Here is a 22,945-nt window from a genome sequence, read left to right on the forward strand (position 1 = left end):
TACCTTATCTGAGTCTGTGGTCATTGGGTGGTTCTTCTCGAGATCCGTTGTGCCAGCTGATCCGCGAAGAGCTGGGACAGGACACAGGGAGAACACACATGCACGCAGCCAACTGTTATCAACATTGGATAGAGCAGAGCACCACACTGGTGATGTCTGACAACACATACCTATTACCGTACACTGTATGTTTCTTCTGCCCACCTTACCCAAGAGTGTATGGAGGTTCTCACGCTACTCTGCGGGCTGGCTTCTGATTTTCTAGTGCAACGGATGAATGCCCCAATTAAAAAAAACGAAATCAGTGAATATCTAAAGAGAAAGCCACAACCCCCCCTGGTTTTGGACAGCTACATAAAACTCAAACACTGCTGAAAATAACCCCACCCCCAAATGAAATTAAGAAATGCCAAAAAACAGAAGCACTGTCTGTGGGTTAGTGACAGGATCAGTCAAGGTGCCCTACACAGGTGAATAGGGCAAGTGACCAGCTGTGGGGTCCCTCAGACTCGCCCGGGGGCACTTTTGCGTGGGGATTTATTTCACCCACAGCTGGGATGCTCACAGGAGCGGGAGGCTCATCGTGACCTCCCCCAGCCTGGCCCACGGGACGCTGAGGCGATCGGGGGCAGACGACAGCGTGGAGCTGGTGCAGGTTGAAAGCTCGGTGCTGGCTGTCGAGGGGCTGGGGGGTGAGATGGTCTAAGTGCACTAGGACGCTGGGATGCAGAGCCCACAGTCCCGCGGCCTTCGCCTTTAGGGGGCGCTGGAGTCCCCAAGCCCGCACCTCCCCCAAGGGCCGGCAGGGGGCGCAGAGCCCAGCAAGCGGCACCTCCCCCAGGGGCCGGCAGGGGGCGCAGAGCCCGGCAGCCCGCACCTCCCCCAGGGGCCGGCAGGGGGCGCAGAGCCCGGCAGCCCGCACCTCCCCCAGGGGCCGGCAGGGGGCGCAGAGCCAGGCAGCCCGCACCTCCCCCAGGGGCCGGCAGGGGGCGCAGAGCCCGGCAGCCCGCACCTCCCCCAGGGGCCGGCAGGGGGCGCAGAGCCCGGCAGCCCGCACCTCCCCCAGGGGCCGGCAGGGGGCGCAGAGCCCGGCAGCCCGCACCTCCCCCAGGGGCCGGCAGGGGGCGCAGAGCCCAGCAAGCGGCACCTCCCCCAGGGGCCGGCAGGGGGCGCAGAGCCCGGCAGCCCGCACCTCCCCCAGGGGCCGGCAGGGGGCGCAGAGCCCGGCAGCCCGCACCTCCCCCAGGGGCCGGCAGGGGGCGCTGGGCCTGTCATCCTCCCGCCCCGCGACTGGCTCCTCCCCGCTCACGCGCCCTTCCCGGAAGAGGCGGCCTCGGCGGGCGAGCTCGGCACGGAGGCCGCAGGCTGGGTGAGGCCGCCGCCGCCTCCCCCCCCCCCCCCCCGCCCCCGCGCGGTCTAAGCGCCTGGCGTGCTGGGGCCGCTCCCTTCAGGCCGGACCCCGCGGCGCCTGCCCCGGGCCCAGCGACGCCCCCACCTTGCGGCGGGCACCGGGCAGGGGAGGGGCGATGGGTCCCGGGGGCAGCGGCTGCCCGGGCTCGGCCTGGGGAGGCAGATCCCGGCGCCGTTTGCACGGGGCCGAGCCTTTCGCTCGGGGCTGCCCCGCTGCGATGCCGGCCCCGCGCGGGGGTGGCAGACCCGACCTGGGGCCGCCAGTGCGGCCTGTGGGCAGCCGGCCCCCTCGGAGTCCTGCCTGGGGCGGGCCGGGGGGTCCGGAACCCGGATTCAGGGGGTCTTGGGGTGCAAGGAGAGCTCCCCCTCCCCCCCCGCACTGCGCGCCGGGCCGGGGTCCGGACTCGGAGTAGCTCTGTGTGTGTGTGGACGCTCGAGTTCTGGAATCAACCTGTCGGAGCCGGTTGAGCGAACCCGGAGCAAGGCACCGTTCGTCTGGCCTGAGCGCCATTTAGTTTCCCGTTTGTAAAACAAAGGGGGTGATGCTTCCTTATCTCCCCCTGAGCAGACCTGCCTTGAAGTTCTGGAGGCGCTCGGGTGCTGTGGCGATTGAGGGGCGTGTTCACGTCAAGATCAGTTGTTTGACCCTTCCCACCTCGTGGAGAAGCTGCAGAGAAGGGGAACTTGGCTTTCCCCCCCTCAGCGATGGGCTCCGTCCCAACTTATACTGGGTCCGTTTCTTCTCCTTAGATGTGGTGCCAGCTGTTCCTGCCGCGCTGCAGGGCGGGTCTCCACCTCTTCCCCCTCGCCCAGAGAGGGGTCCGGGTCCAGGGACGGCACTTGGTCACCATGAAGCTGGAGTCTCCGGAATTCCAGTCTCTCTTCACCCCAGGGCTGAAGAGTGTGGCAGGTGAGAGATGCTTACACTTCCAAAAAGAAGAGGACTTGTGGCACCGTAGAGACTAACAAATTTATTTGAGCATAAGCTTTTGTGAGCTACATCCGATGAAGTGAGCTGTAGCTCACGAAAGCTTGTGCTCAAATAGATTTGTTAGTCTGTAAGGTGCCACAAGTCCTCCTTTTCTTTTTGCAAATACAGACTAACACGGCTGCTACTCTGAAACCAGCTTATACTTCCATCCTCAGAGGTGACTTCTGGTCAAGCAAACGTCTGGCAGTGGAGTTCAGAAAAGTGACCAGATTATTGTAGCTCAGACCACTGTTAGCACTGAATGGAATTTGAAGGGGTCCAGGCTGCCACTCAATTGATGAAGCTAATAGAGGGAAGCTTACTTTAACCTTGTGTTCGCACAGCATGCATTGATTAATGGTTAGAGAAATATGTATTGGAACAAATTTGAGTGTGGACGCAAGTGCATTTCTCACCAATGAAAGGCTATCTCCATCAGATGTACACATGGCCTTTATCTAGGCCTGTATGTAGGAGGGGCTAGGTAGTGGTGCATGCTATAACATGTATGCTTCTGTTTACCTGTAAAATTCAGTTCTTCCTGCAAACATGACTTTGTGTAAATGGTTCCATATTCATTGACTCTTACTCCACTTATGAGCTGAGAAAATGAAATGTGCAACCGTATCGTCCAATGTGCAGATATTGTTCTCTGAGTCAAGTTGTCTTGCAGAAGCACAAGAGCGTGAGTACCAACCTCAGGGCACACTGTCAAAATGCAGGGCACAAGCCCCAAATTAATTGTGAGTTCTATTAGATTTATCAAGACATGAGAAGTAATTCTTCCACTCTCTTCAACGCTGTTGAAGCCTTAACTGGAGTATTGCGTCCAGTTCTGGGCACCACACTTGGAAGTTGGGAAAAGGAGTGGACATATTGGGGAGAGTCCAGAAGAGAGCAACTAAAATGATTAAAGGTCTAGAAAACATGACCTGTAAGGAAAGATAGAAAAACTTGGGTTTGTTTAGTCTGGAGAAGAGAAGACTGAGGGGGGATGTACCAGTCTTCAAGTGCGTAAAAGGTTGCTATAAAGAGGAGAGTGATAAATGGACTTAAATTGTAGCAAGGGAGATTGAGTTAGACATTAGAAAAAACTTGCTAATTGTCAGGGTAGTTAAGCACTGGAACAAATTATCTAGGGAGGTTGCAGGATCTCTGTCATGGGAGGTTTTTAAGAACAAGTTAAACAAATGCCTGTCAGGAATGATCTAGATAATACTTAGTCCTGCCTCAGTGCAGGGGACTGGACTAGATGATCCCTTGAGCTTCCTTCCAGTCCTGTGTTTCTATGATTCACATTTCAGATACGCCCAGTTTGCAAGTAAAAAAAATATATATTTTTTTTCACGTGTCGTCTGCACAAACCCTGGGTGCTCTTGCAGTCAAGCTGGATTCTTTTATTTTGCTCATAGGTATCTGCCAAATTGCACCTTGGCAAGCCCTCTGTCTTCAGATTATAGGTAACACCTGTGCAAAGTTACCTAAGGCTGATAAGTGTCACTGATTGCAAAATCTGAAGTTTATGGGGCTGCAGGCAGGAAGTTACATTTCACTTGGAGAACCTCTGTTACTGGTGGTGATTTATGAAATGGAGAGAAGTAGGAGTCCAGGGTGAGTTTGTGGGTGATGGCATTTAGAAAACAAATCTTTTCACTTCCAAAGTGAGCAAATTTGAAATGCAAATCAGTGAGACAGTGTATATGGAGTCCCACTGTGACATTTTTAGAGATTCATTTCCTGAGGGTAGAACTGCATTCTAAACTCAGAGATCCTGTTAGCTTTGTAAATATATTAAAGATATGATGGTACATATATTGAATTTGGATTTGCTCTAGTGTCTTAGACAAAATTTCATTGACCTTGTGTGCCATTTGTTTGCTGTTCCTTCCAAAAGTTGGGGTGTTTTGTGTAATGTGTGAAGTGTTTGGGATCTTTCAGGAAAGTATTATGTAAGTTTAAAATATTATTAAATCACTTTGTAAAATAAATGAATAAATACATTAAAGTGGCTTCTTCATAAAACATTTTATTCTAACTTTTTAAGGGGACACTTTCAAGAATAAAGAACATTTTAATATGGCTGATACTAAAATGCCGAACATTTTTTGAACGTTATTGAAACTGAAAGTTTTAAACAGCTGTTTTTTCCCATGTACAGTAACTCCTCGCTTAACGTTGTACGTTCCTGAAAAATGTGACTTTAAGCGAAACAATGTTAAGCGAATCCAATTTCTCCATAAGAATTAATGTAAATAGGGGGAGTTAGGTTCCAGGGAAATTCTTTTTCACCAGACAAAAGACTTATATATATATATATACACACACACACACACACAGTATACATTTTAAACAAACAATTTAATACTGTACACAGCAATGATGATTGTGAAGCTTGGTTGAGGTGGTGAAGTCAGCGGGTGGAGTATTTCCCAGGGAATGCCTTACTGCTAAATGATGAACTAGCACTCAACTGAGCCCTCAAGGGTTAGCTCATTGTTATTAATGTAGTCTCACACTCTACAAGGCAGCACAAATGGAGGGTGGGGAGACAGCATGAGAGACAGAGACACACCCTGTGTGTGTATGTGAGAGAGGGGGGGAGAGAGAGATGTGTATTGCCCCATTAAGTACACTGACCTCACTCTAAGTACACTGTCTTTTTAAGTAGATCAGTAAGTTGAGACAGCAGCTGCTGCCAGCAAGCTTCCCCCCCCCCCCCCCCCCCGTCCTGAGCCCTGTCGTGTCGCATCCCCCCTCGCCCCTGCCATGGAGATGGGGTAAGCGGGGGGCAGGAGCAGGGGGGAGGGAGACACCCTGACATTAGCCTCCCCTGCCCTCCCCCCTCCCCTTCCACAGCAATCAGGAGACTTCTAGGAGCAACTCCAAAGCAGAGGGCAGGAGCAGCACACGGCAGTGGGGGGAGGGACAGCTGAACTTCCGGCAATTGGTAGCCTGCTGGGTGGCTGCAGCACAGGGAACTTAGGGGAGCGGGGAGCTGATACGGGGGCTGCTGGTCCACCCTGGTTCCAAGCCCCCACCAGCTAGCTGCAACGGGCTGCTCTTTCTGCAAGCAGTGGACAAAGCAGACAGCTGCCAAACAATGTTATAAGGGAGCATTGTGCAACTTTAAACACGCATGTTCTCTAATTGATCAGCAACAAAACAACGTTAACCGGGATGACTTTAAGTGAGGAGTTACTGTATGTTGTTTCCTTGTTTGCATTTCATTCAGCTAGGACAGTATAACTGGCACATTGGTCAAAGCCATTTCAGTCAGTTTTTAGTCCATTTGACATTTTGCTTCTCATGTGCGGGTATTGTTAAGGATTTCGACTCTACAAGGGAATATTTATCCTCAAAACTCTTTTTAATTGAAATAATAAATGAAAACATTTTTATTCACAGTAGGTTTATAAACAATGAAAAAATCAACAATTTTGTTCCTAAATTAGTATGTATTTTTGTTTCTTCTGTCTTCATTTTACAATGAAGAGGTCTAAAAAAACCCTGCCTCACTTTAGCAAACTTGGACATTTGAACACATTTTTATGTATAATACGTTCTTTGTGTGTTTCTCTTTTCTTTATAGTTGAAAACAAATCTCACTTCTTGAGTCTGACTTTTTCTTTTAAACTTGGGATGGAACAACTGATTTTGGCACCACTGAATAAATATGGTATTGCAGTTACACCTCTGACCTTGAATTGAGGTGTATCACTTTTGAGGTTACTGCATCAGTAAATCTGTCAAGAAAACATGGGAGATTGGGAAAACTGCACTGTAATAATATTTACATAAATTTTAATGTGTCACGTGCTGGAGTGTGGTAGTAATGTACTGACCATGCCTCTCAACTTTAAAGAGGGTGTCTTTTGAAACCTTATTTCAAAAAATATTTTAAATTCTAGTAAAATTAACGTATTGCCTGAAAGAAAATAAATATTTTGTTTCTAACTCACAAATCTTGCAGATACTTTTATTTCAGTGTGTTGCAAGGCTTGCAGGAACCACTTTTCTAAATTAATTGAGGAAGTTGGCCCTTTTTGGTAAAATATTAAGAATACAGGGAGATCTGTACTTTGCCATATATTCTTTTTTACCAATTTCAAATATGACAATCATTTGTATAAATTCCAAAGAAGACAGTGCTCCTCATAATTTATGTCAAGAAGCTGCTGAAGGCAGCAGATTAAGTTCTTTAGTTCTTCAAGATCATATAGGCATTTCTTCACATTCTGTGTCCAGTGACAAGAGAAGTCACTACTGAACCATTACTAGCAGTAATCTTTAAACCAGTGATACTGACTGAGTCTCGCAAGTAAGAAGTGGCTCTTTAATGTGTCTCCTGCAGCTCTCGTTTTGCTGTGAGACAATGAATTCATGCTACTGTAGCTCTTTTGGGTAATGTTGATCGCTAATTTGGGTTCTGAACCACTGAGATCTGGGTATCGCTGCTTTAAACTGTTGTTCGCATGTTTTAATTTCACATGGACCCAATGTTCAGGCACTTGCACAATTATTCTTGTTTAGGTCCTCGTGTGGTGCTATTCAAACTTTATAGCAAGTATAACCTTATGCAAATTTCAGTAATCTAAATATTTATTTGTTGAATGCACAAGGCCTATATTGACTTTCTTTGTCTTTTATGCAAAACAAGCCTCTGTTAACGTGATGTACTGGGCTAGATTTTTCAAATGTGTGCATGCGATGTCATGAATGCAAACATATTTGCATCCATACGTGGCCAGTTATGCAATCAGCTAGCTTGGTTGTATGTGCACATGACTAGTGGTTTTGGTTTTGGGGGTTTTTTTTATATGCAATCCTGGTATTTGTGCATATTTAACATTTGCAATATCTTTGAAAATCTGCCCCAATATGCGTGAGTCAAATCTACAGCTGGTTAAAGAGGGATATTACATTTTTAAAAGAAAATATTCTTACCAAGATTTTTTCCCCTCCCAGAGTTATTTGAAAAGGAAAAGTATGAATTAAGAATAGCTGGAGGTGCTGTCAGAGATTTATTAAATGGAATGAAACCACAAGATGTGGACTTTGCCACCGTTGCTACACCTACTCAGATGAAGGAAATGTTCCAGTCTGCTGGTGTTCGTATGATCAATAACAAAGGAGAAAAACATGGAACCATTACTGCCAGGGTAATCACAAACTAGGTTTATGAATCTTGTAGGCTCTTAGTAGTTAGAAAAAATCTGTTAGATAGTCCATCCCCATATAAAAGCAGGATATATTTTCCCCAATAGAGGGCTTATCCAATAGTAAACTGATACTATGCTTGATCTTAGCCAAAGTACCATTGCAATTATTTCCTCCAAGATTTGTATAATTATTTGGCTTCTGTTTTCTGAACAAAAGTATAGCACCCCAAGTAGCATGAGAAAATTAAAAATAAAACCTTATCAAACGAACCTTACCTAAAGGCAATGAACGTATTCTGATTTTTCTGTTCATTGTACGTTTGTATAGAAGGTGGATATGCACAAAGAAAATTTAACTCTTGTACATTGATTCCTTTTCCCTATTGTGTTTGAAGATAAAACAACAATATTGTGTGAATTGCAGCTCCATGAACAGAATTTTGAAATTACCACACTTAGAATTGATGTTGTCACTGATGGACGACATGCAGAGGTGGAATTCACAACGGACTGGGAAAAAGATGCTGAAAGAAGAGATCTTACAATCAACTCTATGTTTTTAGGTAACTTCTTCGAAAAATAAAATACAGTTTCTGTCTTAATGTTGAAGGCAGTGTTTCATCTAGGCCTTTGCCCAAAACCAGAATTTGCCTCCATAGCTAAATTGGGGGTTGCACAAATGGGGGAGGTCTGACCGATCAGAGGATATCTTGGCTTTCATGTCTTCTGACGTGAACGTTTTCTTCATAGAATCATAGGACTGGAAGGGACCTCAAGGTCATCTGGTCCAGTCCCCTGCACTCGTGGTAGGACTCAGTATTATCTAGACCATTCCTGACAGGTGTTTGTCTAACCTGCTCTTAAAAATCTCCAATGATGGAGATTCCACAACCTCCCTGTGCAATTTATTCCAGTGCTTAACCACCCTGACAGTTAGGAAGTTTTTCCTAATGTCCAACCTTAATCTCCCTTGCTGCAATTTAATCATTTACCCAGTAATAGAGTATTGTGTTAAAACTAAGTGTATAATCTCTGCTGCTTTAAATCAACTAAAATTATAGGCTGTTTTTACATTTACTTAAGTACACCTTTTAAAAACACTTTTTCTTTACTAGGTTTGGATGGCACGCTTTTTGATTATTTCAGGGGTTACGAAGACTTAAAAAACAAGAAAGTAAGATTTGTAGGACATGCAAGCCAGAGAATACAAGAGGATTATTTACGAATATTGAGATATTTCAGGTAATATTTTGCTTTTCTAAATAAAGAAATGAATAACGTTATAGTTATTTTCAAACAAAATCTTCACAAGAGTGTTATATTCCACAGCCAGTTGGATAAATAGAAGCTTAGTGTGTCATGAAAAACACACAAGCCAAACTCATATAGTGCCTTGTCCTCAGTAAGATGCTGAAAATAAGGACTCATGTAATTTTGGTAATGATTTTCCTTCTGCGGTGATAAATAGGGTGATGGGTTGTACCACACTTGTTTCTGCAACCTCATGTCCCAGTTATTAACAAAACATGGAGATGGAGAAACAAGACTAAGTCAGCTTTAGAACTGAGGAGTTAATTAATAACATGAAGCTCAATTTACTGGTTACTCTGACCCTCAATGGATCTAATGTTACCATGCCTAGAAATTTTCAGTGCTCAATCAGCTTTTCTTTTGTGATCGTCTCTGATTCTGGACATCTGCTGCCAAGTTCACTACGGTGGCTGGGAAGGTTAGTGGGTGTGTAATATGATTCTTCTGTTGAGGAATGGGGAATGTTGCCATCTGTTACAGGGGAAGTAAGAGTAGAGCCAACATGGCATTAAGCTGTCAGGAATGGTTTATGAATGACACGTTATCCGAGAACATGCAGAGAGAAAAGGAAAGCGGTATTCTGAAGACACAAAAATTGGATAATCATTACAAGATTAGAAACTGCTTGGTTCATTGGGAGTAGGTCATAGCAGTCAACAGCCAGCTTTTCAAAGGTATTTATTTAGCCATCTAAAGATGCAAACAGGCACCTAGTGGAATTTTCAAAAGTGCCTAAACAGATTAGGTGCCCGACTCTTGTTAGGCACCTAATCTATTTAGGTGCTTTTGAAAAACCCACTAGACACCTAAATACCTTTGAAAATCTGGCCCTAAGAGACTTCAGTTCTGTCCCAAGATCTGCCACCAACTTTCGGTAAGACCTTTTGCAACTGCACCTCAGTTTCATTTGTAGAATGAAGTGATGATGCCTTTGAAAGTGTGATGTGCTTTGACATCTGTGGATATATAAAGCACTCCATAAGTTCTAATTATGTAAGATCAGTTGCACTTTAATACTCCATGAATACTTTAAGATTAGGACAGTTAATATTGCCCTGAGGTAATTTTCTGAAGAGAAGTAATAAACAGAAGAATCGTTAAATGTAGTAAGATTTAGAATTCTTATTTTGTAGGTTTTATGGAAGAGTAGCAGAAAAGCCTGGTGACCATGAACCTAATACTCTGGAAGCAATTAAGAAAAATGCCAAAGGTTTGGCTGGAATATCAGGAGAGAGGATTTGGGTGGAACTGAAAAAAATTCTTGTTGGAAACCACGTAAATCATTTGGTTCGACTTATGTATGAGCTCGATGTTGCCCATTATATAGGTAAAGTACAATGAGGGTTGCATAAGAATTCTATAACACAAATAACTGCAGACCAGCATATTAAGATGGCAGTAGTCTCCATAGTCATTTGTGTTGTCGTGCAGTACTTGATTAGACCATTTCTTCTGCTGATTTGCTAGTTCTTTTGTAACACTATTTCATGATACTTTTTGTGTGTCCCCCTTCAGGATTACCTGTTAATGGGAGTTTAGAGGAATTTGACAAAGTCAGTAAAAATGTTCAGAATCTGTTTCCAAAACCAATGACCGTTCTAACATCACTGTTCAAGGTGCAGGATGATGTCATAAAACTCGATTTGAGGCTGAAAATCTCAAAAGAAGAGAAAAACCTTGGCCTTTTTATAGTGAAGCGTAGAAGAGACTTAATCAAAGCTACAGATAGTCCAGAACCACTTAAACCATATCAAGACTTCATTATAGATGTAAGTGCATTTCACGTCACTGTCTATTTTATTTCTTATATTAAACTCAAAGCTCTCACTTAAGACAGACAGGAAAAGAGGCAGCATCGTCCAACGCAGAGGACCCTGGACAGGGAATCAGGACTCTTGCGTTCTATTCCCAGACATTTTACTGACCTGCTTTGTGATTTTGGGTTAGTTACTTCACCTCTATACACCAAAGTTTCCCCACCTGTAATACAGGGATCATGATACTTTCCTTCCTTTCAAAAGTACTTTGAGGTTTGTGGATGAAAAGTGCTATACAGAGTTAACTATAGTTTACTCGTGGGGGAATTCTGCGTCAAAAAATTAATTCTGCGCATAATATTTTAAAATTCTGCATATTTTATTTGTCAAAATAACACCATTATAATCACACCAGTTTCAATTGTTTTGGTAATTTGTTTCAAAATACCTGTCAGCAAGTATGGCAGTAATAAAAAAAAATTATTCAGGGAATGTTTTTTGGCAAAAAGATTCCTTACTAGGCAAATTAATACAGAACTTTTTGGAGTAATTCATTTAAACTACAATACAGAAACATATTTCTCATACCCCCCAGAAGCCGTGCAACGGCTTGGGGGAGTCAGGGTCAATGGAGGAGCTGAAGAAGAGGGAAGGAGCCTGGGATTGAACCTGGAGGGTTGTTGAGTGTGGGTGGGAGAAGTATGGAACTGAGGTGGGGAGGTTTGGGGGTCGGAGGAGGAGTTGTTAGGAAGTTAATTACTATAATAAATCTATCACTTGCAACATAAAACACCAAGGTTTGATATTTTGAGACCCCCTTCAGAGCTGCTATTCGCATGGGCACCTGTATCACACTTTGATACCTAAAAAAGCCAAAATTTTCAAATTTGATGGTTTGTGTTAGGCTCCTAAAAGCCATATGTATGCGCCTTCTTAGAAGTAATATTTTTAGCAGTGCTGAGCTGCCCCAACTCCGTAAGGTAGCAGCTTTTGCATGGGCCTATCGGTCTAACTTTAAGGCAGCCAGGTTTGAAATGTTGGAGTTAAGCATCTGAAAGAAAAATTTGAGTCAGTGCTACACAACTCCTTGTAAACATATCTGGGGAATGATTTGTTAGTTTGGCTATGGCTGTCCCAGCTGATCTCTTCTGCTGTATCAAAACAGAAGAAAAAAGGTTGACTTCAAGGGACCCTAACCATAAAGAGCTTTATAGATCAAATTCAACCATTTGAATTGTGCACAAAATGAACTGAAAGCTGGTGCAGTCTCTGAAACACAGGTATAATATGTTCCTTGTGAGAAGTACTAGTAAGTAGGCAGCCAGTGCCATTCTGCTTCAGCGGAAGCTTGAATAATTTTCAAGTGTAGCCCCATGTTGAGTACACTGCAGTACTCTAGGCTGGAGGTGAGCAAGGCATGGATCACTCTGGTAATAGCCTCTTTGCCAATTATATACCGGAAATAATGGCCACTACTACTACTACTATCTGGGTTTCCAGAAGCCTCCAAGGATCTGCCAAAATCCCCAGGTTGCAAACCTAAGTAACAAAAGACAGGCTCACTCCCTTGGGATGAAAAATATCTTCTGATTTGTTCCACCTTCCCCAAAATGCTAAATCCAGCTACTTATCTGAGCCAGTCTGGTAGCTACAGTGGCTCTATTGCAAGTGCCAATCTTGGTTAGATGTTGCGGAAAGCTAATCAACTGCACAGTCAAAATGGAGATGTTATGTATATATTGTCCGTTAGGGCTTTACAGGCTGTCAAGCGAGTGCCGGTTGTGGTGTCAGTTTGTGATGTTGAGTAGGAACTACATCAGCTGATCTGAGACTAAGCTGTTTTCTGACACTTAATAGTTGTTGTGTGTTTTTGTTTTGTTTAAGTCTAGGGAACCTGATATGAACTCCAGGATCTGTGAGCTTCTAAAATACCAAGGAGAGGACCATCTTCTAAAGGAAATGCAAGAGTGGTCTGTCCCTTCTTTTCCTGTCAGTGGCCATGATTTAAGAAAAATGGGAATTTCTTCTGGAAAGGAAATTGGAACAATGTTACAGCAGTTAAGGGATCAGTGGAAGAAGAGTGGTTACCAAATGGATAAAGAAGAACTCTTAAATTGTGTAAAGAAGGTGTAAAATGTACGAGTAGTAGGGTTTGATGATTTAGTAATACACATAATTGTATTTACCTTGTTACAGGAAGAATCAAAATATTTGTAAATACAATGCTACCACCAACCAATATTGCATTTGAGTTCAAGACTTTTAGGCACTGAACTGTTTCATGTTCAAAATTCATACTATGCTCTGAATGCAGGAGTTTAGCTCTGCAGTAACATGGGGCTTTATTTCTGCCAATCTGACTGAAAACTCTACCTCTGTTTATGTTTAAATGGTAAATAATTAATACCTGGGGGTTTTTTATCTCCAGTGTTCCTAATGGCAAGTAGAGGTGACACAAGGATTTTTGATATTCTGACTTAGCTACAGACAAGGTGAATGACTTCTGTGCTCCAGATAAAAACCTCTTTAATGCATTATTTTTGCCTGGGGGAGTCTCATATTCCTAGACTAATGAGATCTAAATATTTTTTTGTAGTCAAAGCTGAGTATCAGCTTGAAAGGTTCACTTCAGCAGTTCCCAAACAAATGATATCCTATCATGTGAAACAACCCTGTTTTCCTGAAGCTTTTAGTTTTTATCTTAATTCCTAAATCAACTTTAGATTAAACGGATGACTAGTCTAAATTGATATCATAAATATCTACTTGGGTATAAGTACTTTTTATGTCTTATGATTTTTCAGTCATTTGTTTCTCCATTTTACAAGTATACAAATTTTTGGAGCCCCTCTGTCCTTTTTCCTAAAGTATATTTTAGTTTTTATACATGAAATGAGGAATATTAAAGTGTAACATGTAACCACTGAAAACTAAAGCAGATCCAGAGCAGCTAGTCCAGATTTCTCCTCCCAGTGTCAGGTAATCCCATTTTGTCACAGTAAAAGAGAACCACCTCGTATTCTCCTTACTGATTAGAAGTAATTCCCTTCTTACCTTTCCCTAGAGTCACAGATATCAAAGGGAGTAAAAGGGTTAGGGTGTGTTTGCTTGACATACCCTAGGCAAAGTGAACCTGAACTGCGTACAGGGGTGTATATGTAAAGTATTTGAGGGGATAAGAAACTGACTGTAAAAATATATTTACTACCATAATCCTCCCACACCTCTCAAAATAACTGACTTAGGGTCGAGTTCCTGCCACCCTTACTTATGTTTAGTGTCATTCAATGAATAGTTGAATTGAAATTAGTGGGATTAGTTCAGGAAAATAGACAATGACTCTAACATTAGATGGCAGTAAAATCAGAGCAGTTTTACAGCAGGACATGTATTTGTGTACTTTTATGTAGCTAATTATTATGGGGTGGGTTGGAATTCCAGTTATTTACACAGTCAAGACATGATACATTGTTCTGTAGATATTTAGGGCCAATGATCAGAAACTGAGGAGAAAACATAAATCCTTGAGTACTGTATTTTCATACTAATAAGAGCATGGTTGTATTTTATTAGTCTGTTGATATGCTTGCAAGCGTTCTATCTGTACAATTTGTTAAAGTATTTTTTTTAATTTTGCCTGGGAAAACAGGATACAATTTAGCACTGAAGTAGATTCTTCCTTCTAAGGAACTTAGAACACTTTACAAACTTGAATTAATCCTTAAAGCAGCCCTTGAGGTAGCAACTCAGTGCGGCAGCTTTGAAAATTCTCTTTTCAGGATGAAACTCTGAGGGAGGGTTTGGCATCTTTGACTTTTCCATCCTTAAACTTCACACTCTCAGCAGATGGAGAAGCAAGTTGCTTTGAAAGTAGTGTGATTAAATACAATCACTCTGTTTTTATTGCAACCTGATTAGCATCTCAGATCAAATAGCCCAATTAAAATTCTTATTAAATTTATGGTCCCTACCTCAGGTTCATTGAATGCTGAACATTACTGTTTCACAGAATTTGGAAGAAATTAAATTAAAAAATGTGAAACTGTGAGACATCAATTTTCGTATCTGTAAATGACTATATAACATTTTAAACAAACTGTATTCTATTAAACTCTACAAAACATTAAAAGCTGCTGTTAATAGCTTTTCAATTCCACAATTAAGCAACAAAGCTGTTGCAGAGATCATGGTCAAATTTACTTTAAGTAGTGCATTCCGTAATAGTGGCTTAATTAAGTTATATATTACTGTATTCATAATTTGTATTAATTTGTAAAGTTCCATATAAGTCACATTAAATGAGGTTTGGTGCACTGTGGGACATCCCTGTTCCTAAATGCTGTGCCCCTTTCTCTGAGGTGGCTGCCACCATGATGGTTGAATGGATTATTTCTCAAGCTGGAGTAACTAAGCAAATTCAGGCCTGGTCTATACTACATGGTTAGGGTGACATAAACCGCCTTGTGTCAATCTAGCTGAGGCAGTGTCTTCACTTACATTTGGCTCCTGCTGACGTTAAGTGTCTCTCTAAGCCTATTGTAACACCACCTCTCTGAGCAGCTTAGAGTCACAGTCTATCTAATTTAGTCAACACACTGTTAATTATGTTTACTGTTACTGGCCTTGAGAAGCCATCCCACAATGCCCCACTCTGATGATACAAGCGCTCCTGGTGAGGGGACACACTGCTTTCACAAGGAGCCAAGTGTGCATACACACAGGCAGTTTAATAACTGCAGGGGCTGTCTGCCAATGTAAATTAAGTTGATGTAATTTTGTAGTGTAGATATCCTCAGATTTTTCATACCCGGCCCCACTTCCACCCCACGGTGTGCAGACAGGCTTCTTCATTTGTTGTCCTGTGTTACTGAAAGTGACTGATGGTTCTGTTCTAATACACCATATTCCTTTTATCCTTCAAAAGAGCTCCCAACCACCCCGCAGCAGAGGTAGATTCCTCATGGAGAAAACCAGGAGGAAGAGTTGAAAGTGCCCTTCCACTGTCTCTTCCCTGCAACTTTTCTGCTTTCTGTCCCTTCTGTTTTTTCTTGCAAAGAGTCAGTGCTGCCAGGCTTAAGCAGGGGTGAGAGTAGCTATAAACAAGGCAATGATACTCTGCTTCTGTAGTCTTTCAGGGTCTTGGTAGGCAATGACTTACCATCCCGGGATGTCCATTAATGGGATGCTTAGAAAAGGACTAATATTTAGAATATGTTACCAAGGATATCATGCTGAGGTAGCAACCATCATCTCAGGGAGAAGGGAGTTCTTTCAGTCAGGATCCATAGCACAGCACAACAAGATGGATTCAGCCTCGCTTGGTGCAGAACTTCAAGGGGGCTCCTGCCCTCAGCAATCAGCTCATCTGCCCTCCATCTTCTCCAGATACCTGTTCTCCCCACACCCCCAAGGGACAAGAAAAGACTACCTATATACCACCACCTCAGATAAGGAACCGCCAGAGGAGGGCAAAATGGAGAATAATACTAATTACGTATCACCAAGGTGAGTTGTGAGGTTTATTGAATGTATTTACTGTGCTTTGTGTAAATATCATTAATGTCCCAAATGGGCCTGAATGCATCTCACAAGGAAAGGGCAGAGCCAGCAGGCTGGGAGCAGTATTATCACTACATGGGGCTTTTTATGCCCCCTGAGAACTCTAAATGTAAAGGCTTACTGGAGGGAGGTTAGTAGGAAAATAACTGTAAGGACCTGAGGCCTCTTGGAGTACATAGAATACAGGGTTTGATTTCTTTAGAAAACACATAGCACATTGAGAGCCAGGTATCATTGGTTGAGTCCAGCACTCAAGCCACTTTGACATCAGTACTGAGCAGAGGATGAGCAGGGCAGCTGAGGCCTGGCTTGAGTGGGAGTGTTCACAAGCATGCATGAGTGGCTTCCGGGTAGGGTTGCCAAATTTGGTTGGCAGTATTCCTGGAGATTTCATCACATGACATAATCTTTAATTAAAGATTCATCTTTAATTCCTGCCGACTCCAGGACAATCCTGGAGGCTTGGCAACCCCCACTTCCAGGGCATTCTTGTGTTGTCCCCCCCCCACCACCACCTTTCTTATTCACTTTATAGCAATACTTAGCACTTACATAGGGTTTTACATTTCAAAGTGCTGTACAGACATCAGCTAAACATTTCAGACTTGCTAAATTGCCTGTTAACAACCCATGCAATTCACACCTCTAAATCCTGACATCAAAATGACCTGCTCAACTCCAGGAGCTTCCAACTGGAGCTGAAGTTTTACACATAAGGCTAACACCAGCCCATAAAACCAGTTTTCCAAACTTTTGCCTTAATATTTGTAATCTGAGCCCAGATGATGTTTTTAAAATCAAGAACATATTGCTCAAATCGTGTTTGAGTTTTAGAGCTGTGGCATTTGAAAAAAACCTCAGATACATTTTTTTCCAGTTCAAACTGGTGCTTGGAACAGGCATAGAAGGCTACTTTCATGGTTCCAAGTCAGGGCAATAGTTTGTAAGTTAGGCACATCTGTTGTGATTGTGCCACGCTTACAGGGTGACTCCATTTGGGAAATATTCCCACCACCTCAGCTAGCTGACAAGTAATGGTTTGGACAATTAAGAATTTTGTCTTTCACGTCTAAATGTTTAAGAAACACTGGAAGGGTATTGATAAAATAATCTATTGTCTGCTATAGCGTAGTTACAAGTGTTTATCATTTAGCAATAAGATGGATACATTTAAGTGGGCCTCAAAATGCCATTGCCCGTGATGTGGGTAACAGAGGAAATTGGATTACAGCTGCAATAATTTGGCAACTTTCTCGAACACTAAATTCTCAGACAAAAGCAAATTCTATGAGAGTGTGTATCTAGCAAGATAACAGTGGTGACTGTTAGATCTGGAGTTAAGGTTGTGTTTCATTGGGGAAGCTCTAAAATAAGCTTGGCATTTATGGCAAGGACTTCAAATTTACAATAACCAGCAGGATGTCCCTTGAATGTGCCACAGTAAATGTGTTCTTCATTGTCATTGCACATGCCTGCCTGCTGTTGAAGGAATGCTTGTTCCTCTTATAACAGCCCCAAATGGGTAGCGTTATGCAGAGTTTGACCATATAACGCTGACAAGATCAGCTTGGGTAATTTGCAGTGTACACCAGTTACCCAGTGTGCAAAAGACTGTAGCATAGGAATTGCCAAGCAGGAATGCACTCATGAGCCATCTAATCTGGTACTCTTCTTGGCCAGTGCAAATGAGCTACAACAAGGTGACTGACTCCCTCTCTAGATGCCTATATCCAACATTTAGGCACCCCCTAGCATTCCTACACAGCTGCTACCAAACGCTGGTGGTGCCTGCCTTCCCGAAGCACGTAACTTTTGGCACTAAAAGGCCTTTATGCCTATGTTCCTGCCTAAGCCCCAATAGGATTCTTATATGAGTGTGATCTGGTATGCAGAGGCAACACACAACTGTCGAGAGTGGGGGCCACAATTTAAAGGGGGAGGCAAGTGACCGCCCCATGTGTCATCTCTGCTGCCCACCCATCGGCCAGTCTTGCTGCCTCCTCCCCCAGTGCCTTGTCTCGCTGGCCCCTCCCTGCTTTGCCCCTTCACCTCCCCCCAGCCCTGCTGTTGCTCCATAAACCTTCAGCGGGGCACACCCCACTTCCAGTGAGAGAGAACGACACGTCATTTCCAGTCCAGAGCCACCTTGAATTTTCCTGAGCATAGGCGTCGACGCCCACCAGCAGCCAGCTCCCACCCCCACAGCACTACTGCTCATCACAATCAGCTGTTCAGCAGCATGCAGGAGGTTCTTGGAGGAAGGGGGAGGGACAGGGCACGCTCGGGGCAGGAGGTAGAATGGGGTGGGGCGGGGACTTGGGAGAAGTGGTGGGGTGGGGAGGTTGAGGCCCCCCCAGGCCGAGAGGGGCTCCTCCATCCCCTAGGCTTTGCACCCGGAGCCATGTAAGGTGCGGCTCCTCCTGCAGGTGGTGCCTTCCCCACTGAGCCACCTTTTGCATGGCTCTGCAGCCAGTGAAGCCCCTGCAGCCAGGTCCCTGGTGCACAATGCCTCATTACGGCTTAACCCCTTCTTGGCCATGCTGCAGGAGGCAGCTGGGCTATATCCATGGCCAGCAGCAACCTGGAGGTGGTAGCTGCCTTTTGGTAGTGTGAGGAGTGGGAAGGGGCGGGAGCTGCTTCCAGCTGCAGCATGGAGAAGAAGCAGGGAATGGATGAATGCTGCAAAGACACAAGCCAGGGGCAGCTCCAGGGCAGGGCAAAGAGAACAAGGGCAGCAGCCCTCACTTGATGGGTCTGATGATCCAGTGTAAACCCTGGCAAAAATTGGAGGAGGGGACACAACTCAGCGTGGGCGCCCCCCCAAACACGTCATTGCTGCTGGTAGGTGTGCGCAGAGCATGCCTAATTTCACAGAATACAGCCTGGGGCAGAATGGTTTCCCCTTATAACTGTTTGGCGCAGTAATTAGGGTACTTAATTGGGATGGGAGATCCTGCCAGTTCAATTCTCCCTTTGCCTAGTGAGAAGGGATTTGAAATTGAGTCGCCCATGTCTCACGTGAATACAGCATCATTCTCACAAACTCTCCAGCCCAAATAATTATTTGTACAACAACTTCAGTACCAGAGACCCACCTCAGAATAGGCCAGTGGTTTGGCACTCACTGGCATAGTGAGAGACTTAAGTTCAAAGCCCTTCTTACATCAGGCAGAGGGCAGATTTAAACCAGGCTCACCCGTGTTCTGTGTGTACGCTACCTAACGGTGGGGTTCTCAGGAAGATCACCCCGCTTTGTAAGGAGGTAGCTGTACACAGCCCCGTTTCTTGCAAGGAATGGGCGACTGATGCCAAGAGAGGGGCCATAGTTGTGAAGACTCCCATGTGGTGATAAATGCCACCTGGCAGCACTGCCTTAGGCACCTACATCTCTTTGAGGGATGGGGTTTAGGACACACACCCCTCTCTCGGCAGCTGCTGTCCTTTAGCTTAAGCCAGAGGTTCCCAAACTGCCCCCTCCCAGCACTACCCTGGCCCGTCCCCAGCCTCAGCCCAGCTCCACACCCATCACAGTCTGACTGCAGCTTCACTCAAGCCCGAGCCTTGACCCCTGGTTGTGGCTCCATTCCCGACCTGGGGGGCAGAGGCTGCGGGCGGGTGGAGGTGGGAGCAGAGCCACACCGGTTGTGGGCCTGGCTGCATCTATGCTCCACCCCCAGCCTCAGGCCCTGGCCCTGCTTTCGCTCCCAGCTCCAGCCTCAGCCCCATTACCTCTGTCTACCTCGTGTCTCCCACCCCCCCCACACACACCCCGCCAAGCTGTGTGTCCGCTCCTTGCCCCAGCTCTGGAGTGGGGGGCAGAGATGGGTGTGGTAAGGGGACGGGGAGGCCACAACACTCAAAGTTTGGGGACCAGGGGCTTAAGCAGCTCCCTGAGAATCATGTTGGTTTTCATGAATCCCAGTCTTAGGCACCTCCCAATGTATTATCTAGGCGCCTAATTCAGGGTTGTGGATTTCACCAGGTGAAAGGGCACCTAAAAGGGAAGCATGCAACACCCAAGGCGCCATGGTGCATCTAGCCCTAAATTCCCATATTTTTCGCCTGATAAACAATATGAAAATTGACATTATGTACAGGCGTGAGTGACAAGGCCACGCGGAACACAACCTTGGTTGTCTTCAGCCTGACTGTGAAGTGTAGCACTGTTCGCTAGTCACATGCTGTACCTAAGGAGCATATGGCCCCCTATTATGGCCCTGCAATGTAGGAAAGTGTAGTGGAGTTGCTTCATGCTTCAGATTCAGTCAGTGGGCCAATGAATGTATTGAGACATTGAAACAAATATTTTCCACAATCTTGCATGTTTCTTGATGAAGCTGTTACTTGTAATCAGGGTTTGGCTGGTCTTCTGAGCTGACCAGGTCTACAGTAGGTGACACAGACTCTTTACAAACCAGGAAATTTCACTAATATATGTACCACATTATGAGGCAGCAGGCACGGTGAAAAGGTTTCAGTGGGACACACCTATTGACAAACCCTCCCAAGACATGGAAGTACAGTATCTGTAAACTCAGCACAGCAGCTAATATGGCCCAGTATCAGTCACTGCATCCATCCAGTTCCCTTTTCGTAATCTCTGTGTCACGTGACAAGCCATATAGATTTGTAATCAGTAAATCAAGTTTCAAGTTGGGTCTTTAATTTAAAATAAACTTTTGTTGCTCTTGACTGTACCATGGGGGTTGAGCAACCTGAGGTGGTTAGTCCCTCTGCAGTCCATATAACATTTAGGGTGCCCTAATGCATACATTAGACTCCTCCTTTCCATTTCAAAATAGCCGATCTTATTGCTGTAGCTTTGTAACAAGAGGCTAGGCATGAAAGCTCTTTTTGCTTTATTGCTAATAGAGGAAGGATGCAGAGAAAGACATGAAGTCACACTTGCCCTTTTTTGTACTCGCTGAAGTAAAAAGGTCTGTTGCTTGTACCTTGCTTTGTCTGTTTGCAGTGACAAACAGGCTGCTTATAATAGATTCAAAGCACCCCAGTGCTGCTGAGCAATTGCTCCACCCTCCAGATTAGCTTTATAGATGAGGGTGATCACAGAAAAGCAAACACTTAAATAAAATTTACACTCCAGGCCAACCCTTTCTTTCAGCCAGCGGGCAGTGAGTGCAGTCGCCTGCTGCCGATTTCCGCATATAGGTAAGGAAAGGAAGACGCAACCAGTAGTAAGTATTTTTATGCAGTCTTTTCATGGACAATAAACCCTTCTTTTTAGAAGCCTAGCTTTATTTGGGCATGTGTGCTATTAAGAGCTTTACTCGGACCATTGCCCCCAAGGAGAGGGAGAGAGAGTGTGGGTGTGTGTGTTTTGGGGTTGGGGGAGGTTCCAGCGCTCAGGGTCCACGTTTCACAAACGAGGAAGTTGGCCACCCTAGTTACTGGGGCTTGTTTTGACATCCTTTCCAGGGGAAGAAAAGTTTCGGGGGATCTGTATTCCACAAAGGAGGGGCTGCTGAGCAAGAGGCAACACAGTCAGTTTGACTGCGCATCCTACGCTGAAGTGCACGGTGAATTTTACCACACTGTACTCCAAAGCTGTGTTTTCAGAAAGATGTGTGCCAACAGCAGTTGCCCAGCCACCTCCCAGGCTAAATAATAACAATTCATTAGCGCTCGGCATTTATGCCACATGCATTACTGTAGTGTTTCAGGGATACCAACCATCAATCTGCAAACTAGCTCGTGTCAAACATGCCTGCCAACTCGCTGCAAAGTCCTTGAGGCGTGAGCACAGCGGAATCAGGTGCTCTGTACAATGCAAGGGCCTGGGTTCACTAACCAGTGGCGACAAAGCAACACTTACACATGCAGTTATGTCATTTTTTGGTTGTTTGTTTTCAGGCCTGTAATTCATTTGCTTATGTGTGTGTCTGTTAGGCTTTAAATGTTAACTAAATCCCTTCTTACGGGTTAGGCCCACATAGCAACCTGTAGCTTAAGAGCTTGGCTAATGGTATTGATTCACATTTTTTAATGGGCAAACAATGTGCTTGGTGCTGGAAGAGACAAGGAACAAGTGGAGCTTTTATAATAGTCATTATGCTAAATGGAAAAGTATACCACTGAGAAATGAATTATTCGGCGGTGGGAATCAGGGCATAAAGGAGGTTAAACAAGTTATCAGGTTGCATAAGGAAAATAAACTCCATGTGCAAGCTAAGATGTCCCTTTCCGAATAGGTTAACCCCTAATCTGACTTAGTGACAGCTAATATTTAGGAGTTGATCTGAAGGAAGACAATATAATCTATTTCACTCACAGCAATTGAGCCTAGTCCCTCTTGTAGCCTCATTTTCTCTGTGATAATATTTCTGCACAAGGGCTGCATTAATGAGGATTAGAGCTGTTCTTCTGATGAGTTGCTGGCAATGATATTAATTTACTTTTTAAGCATAACTCACAGCAATGAGTGTTTCTTCGAATTAACATTTTTATCCTTTTCCATTACTGAGGGAGAGAGGAGCAGCTCTGGCTAACAATGCACAACGAGATGGCCGTTATTGCCTCAGCTTTCTGTTGGGCACAAATCACAAAGAGAGCAAAAAATACATACGGAGCCAGCTCTCTATATATGTGCGTGCACACATGCACTCTCTCGCCCAGGCAAAAGTAAAGTCCTTCTGAAGTAATTTCAGATAACTGAGCAAACAGCGTCTGGTAGGCATCATACATGCCTTTCTTTCAAGACACATATTGCAGTCAACCAGCAACCCTTCTATTTTGGGTGGACAATCTCAGCCAACATCATC

At 44.5% G+C, this 22,945-nt stretch overlaps 2 protein-coding genes across 5 annotated transcripts in view; one reads left to right on the plus strand and one right to left on the minus strand.

The window, feature by feature from the left end:
• IL5RA (interleukin 5 receptor subunit alpha) overlaps nucleotides 1-1,265 on the minus strand; it is a 35,346-nt gene extending 34,081 nt beyond the window's left edge. For all 3 annotated transcript variants that reach the window (XM_075130268.1, XM_075130271.1, XM_075130269.1), the window contains exon 1: nucleotides 4-1,265. In XM_075130268.1, the coding sequence (XP_074986369.1) occupies nucleotides 4-168 (165 nt within the window). In that variant the 5' untranslated portion in view covers nucleotides 169-1,265. The remainder of the gene's footprint in view (nucleotides 1-3) is intronic.
• Nucleotides 1,212-14,975, plus strand: TRNT1 (tRNA nucleotidyl transferase 1). Of its 2 annotated transcripts, XM_048858836.2 has the most exons (8): nucleotides 1,301-1,369; nucleotides 2,161-2,320; nucleotides 7,346-7,539; nucleotides 7,964-8,102; nucleotides 8,655-8,781; nucleotides 9,984-10,177; nucleotides 10,366-10,619; nucleotides 12,492-14,975. In XM_048858836.2, exons 2-8 carry the CDS (start codon nucleotides 2,161-2,163, stop codon nucleotides 12,738-12,740), a joined length of 1,317 nt encoding a protein of 438 aa, XP_048714793.1. In that variant the 5' UTR covers nucleotides 1,301-1,369; the 3' UTR covers nucleotides 12,741-14,975. The 2 variants fall into 2 exon arrangements, with proteins under 2 accessions (XP_074986373.1, XP_048714793.1); XM_075130272.1 differs by lacking the exon at nucleotides 7,346-7,539 and having other exon boundaries at nucleotides 1,212-1,369; nucleotides 7,935-8,102.
• The last annotated feature ends 7,970 nt before the right edge of the window (nucleotides 14,976-22,945 follow it).

This window comes from Caretta caretta, chromosome 7 (assembly GCF_965140235.1).
Source record: "Caretta caretta isolate rCarCar2 chromosome 7, rCarCar1.hap1, whole genome shotgun sequence".
NCBI lineage: Eukaryota > Metazoa > Chordata > Testudines > Cheloniidae > Caretta > Caretta caretta.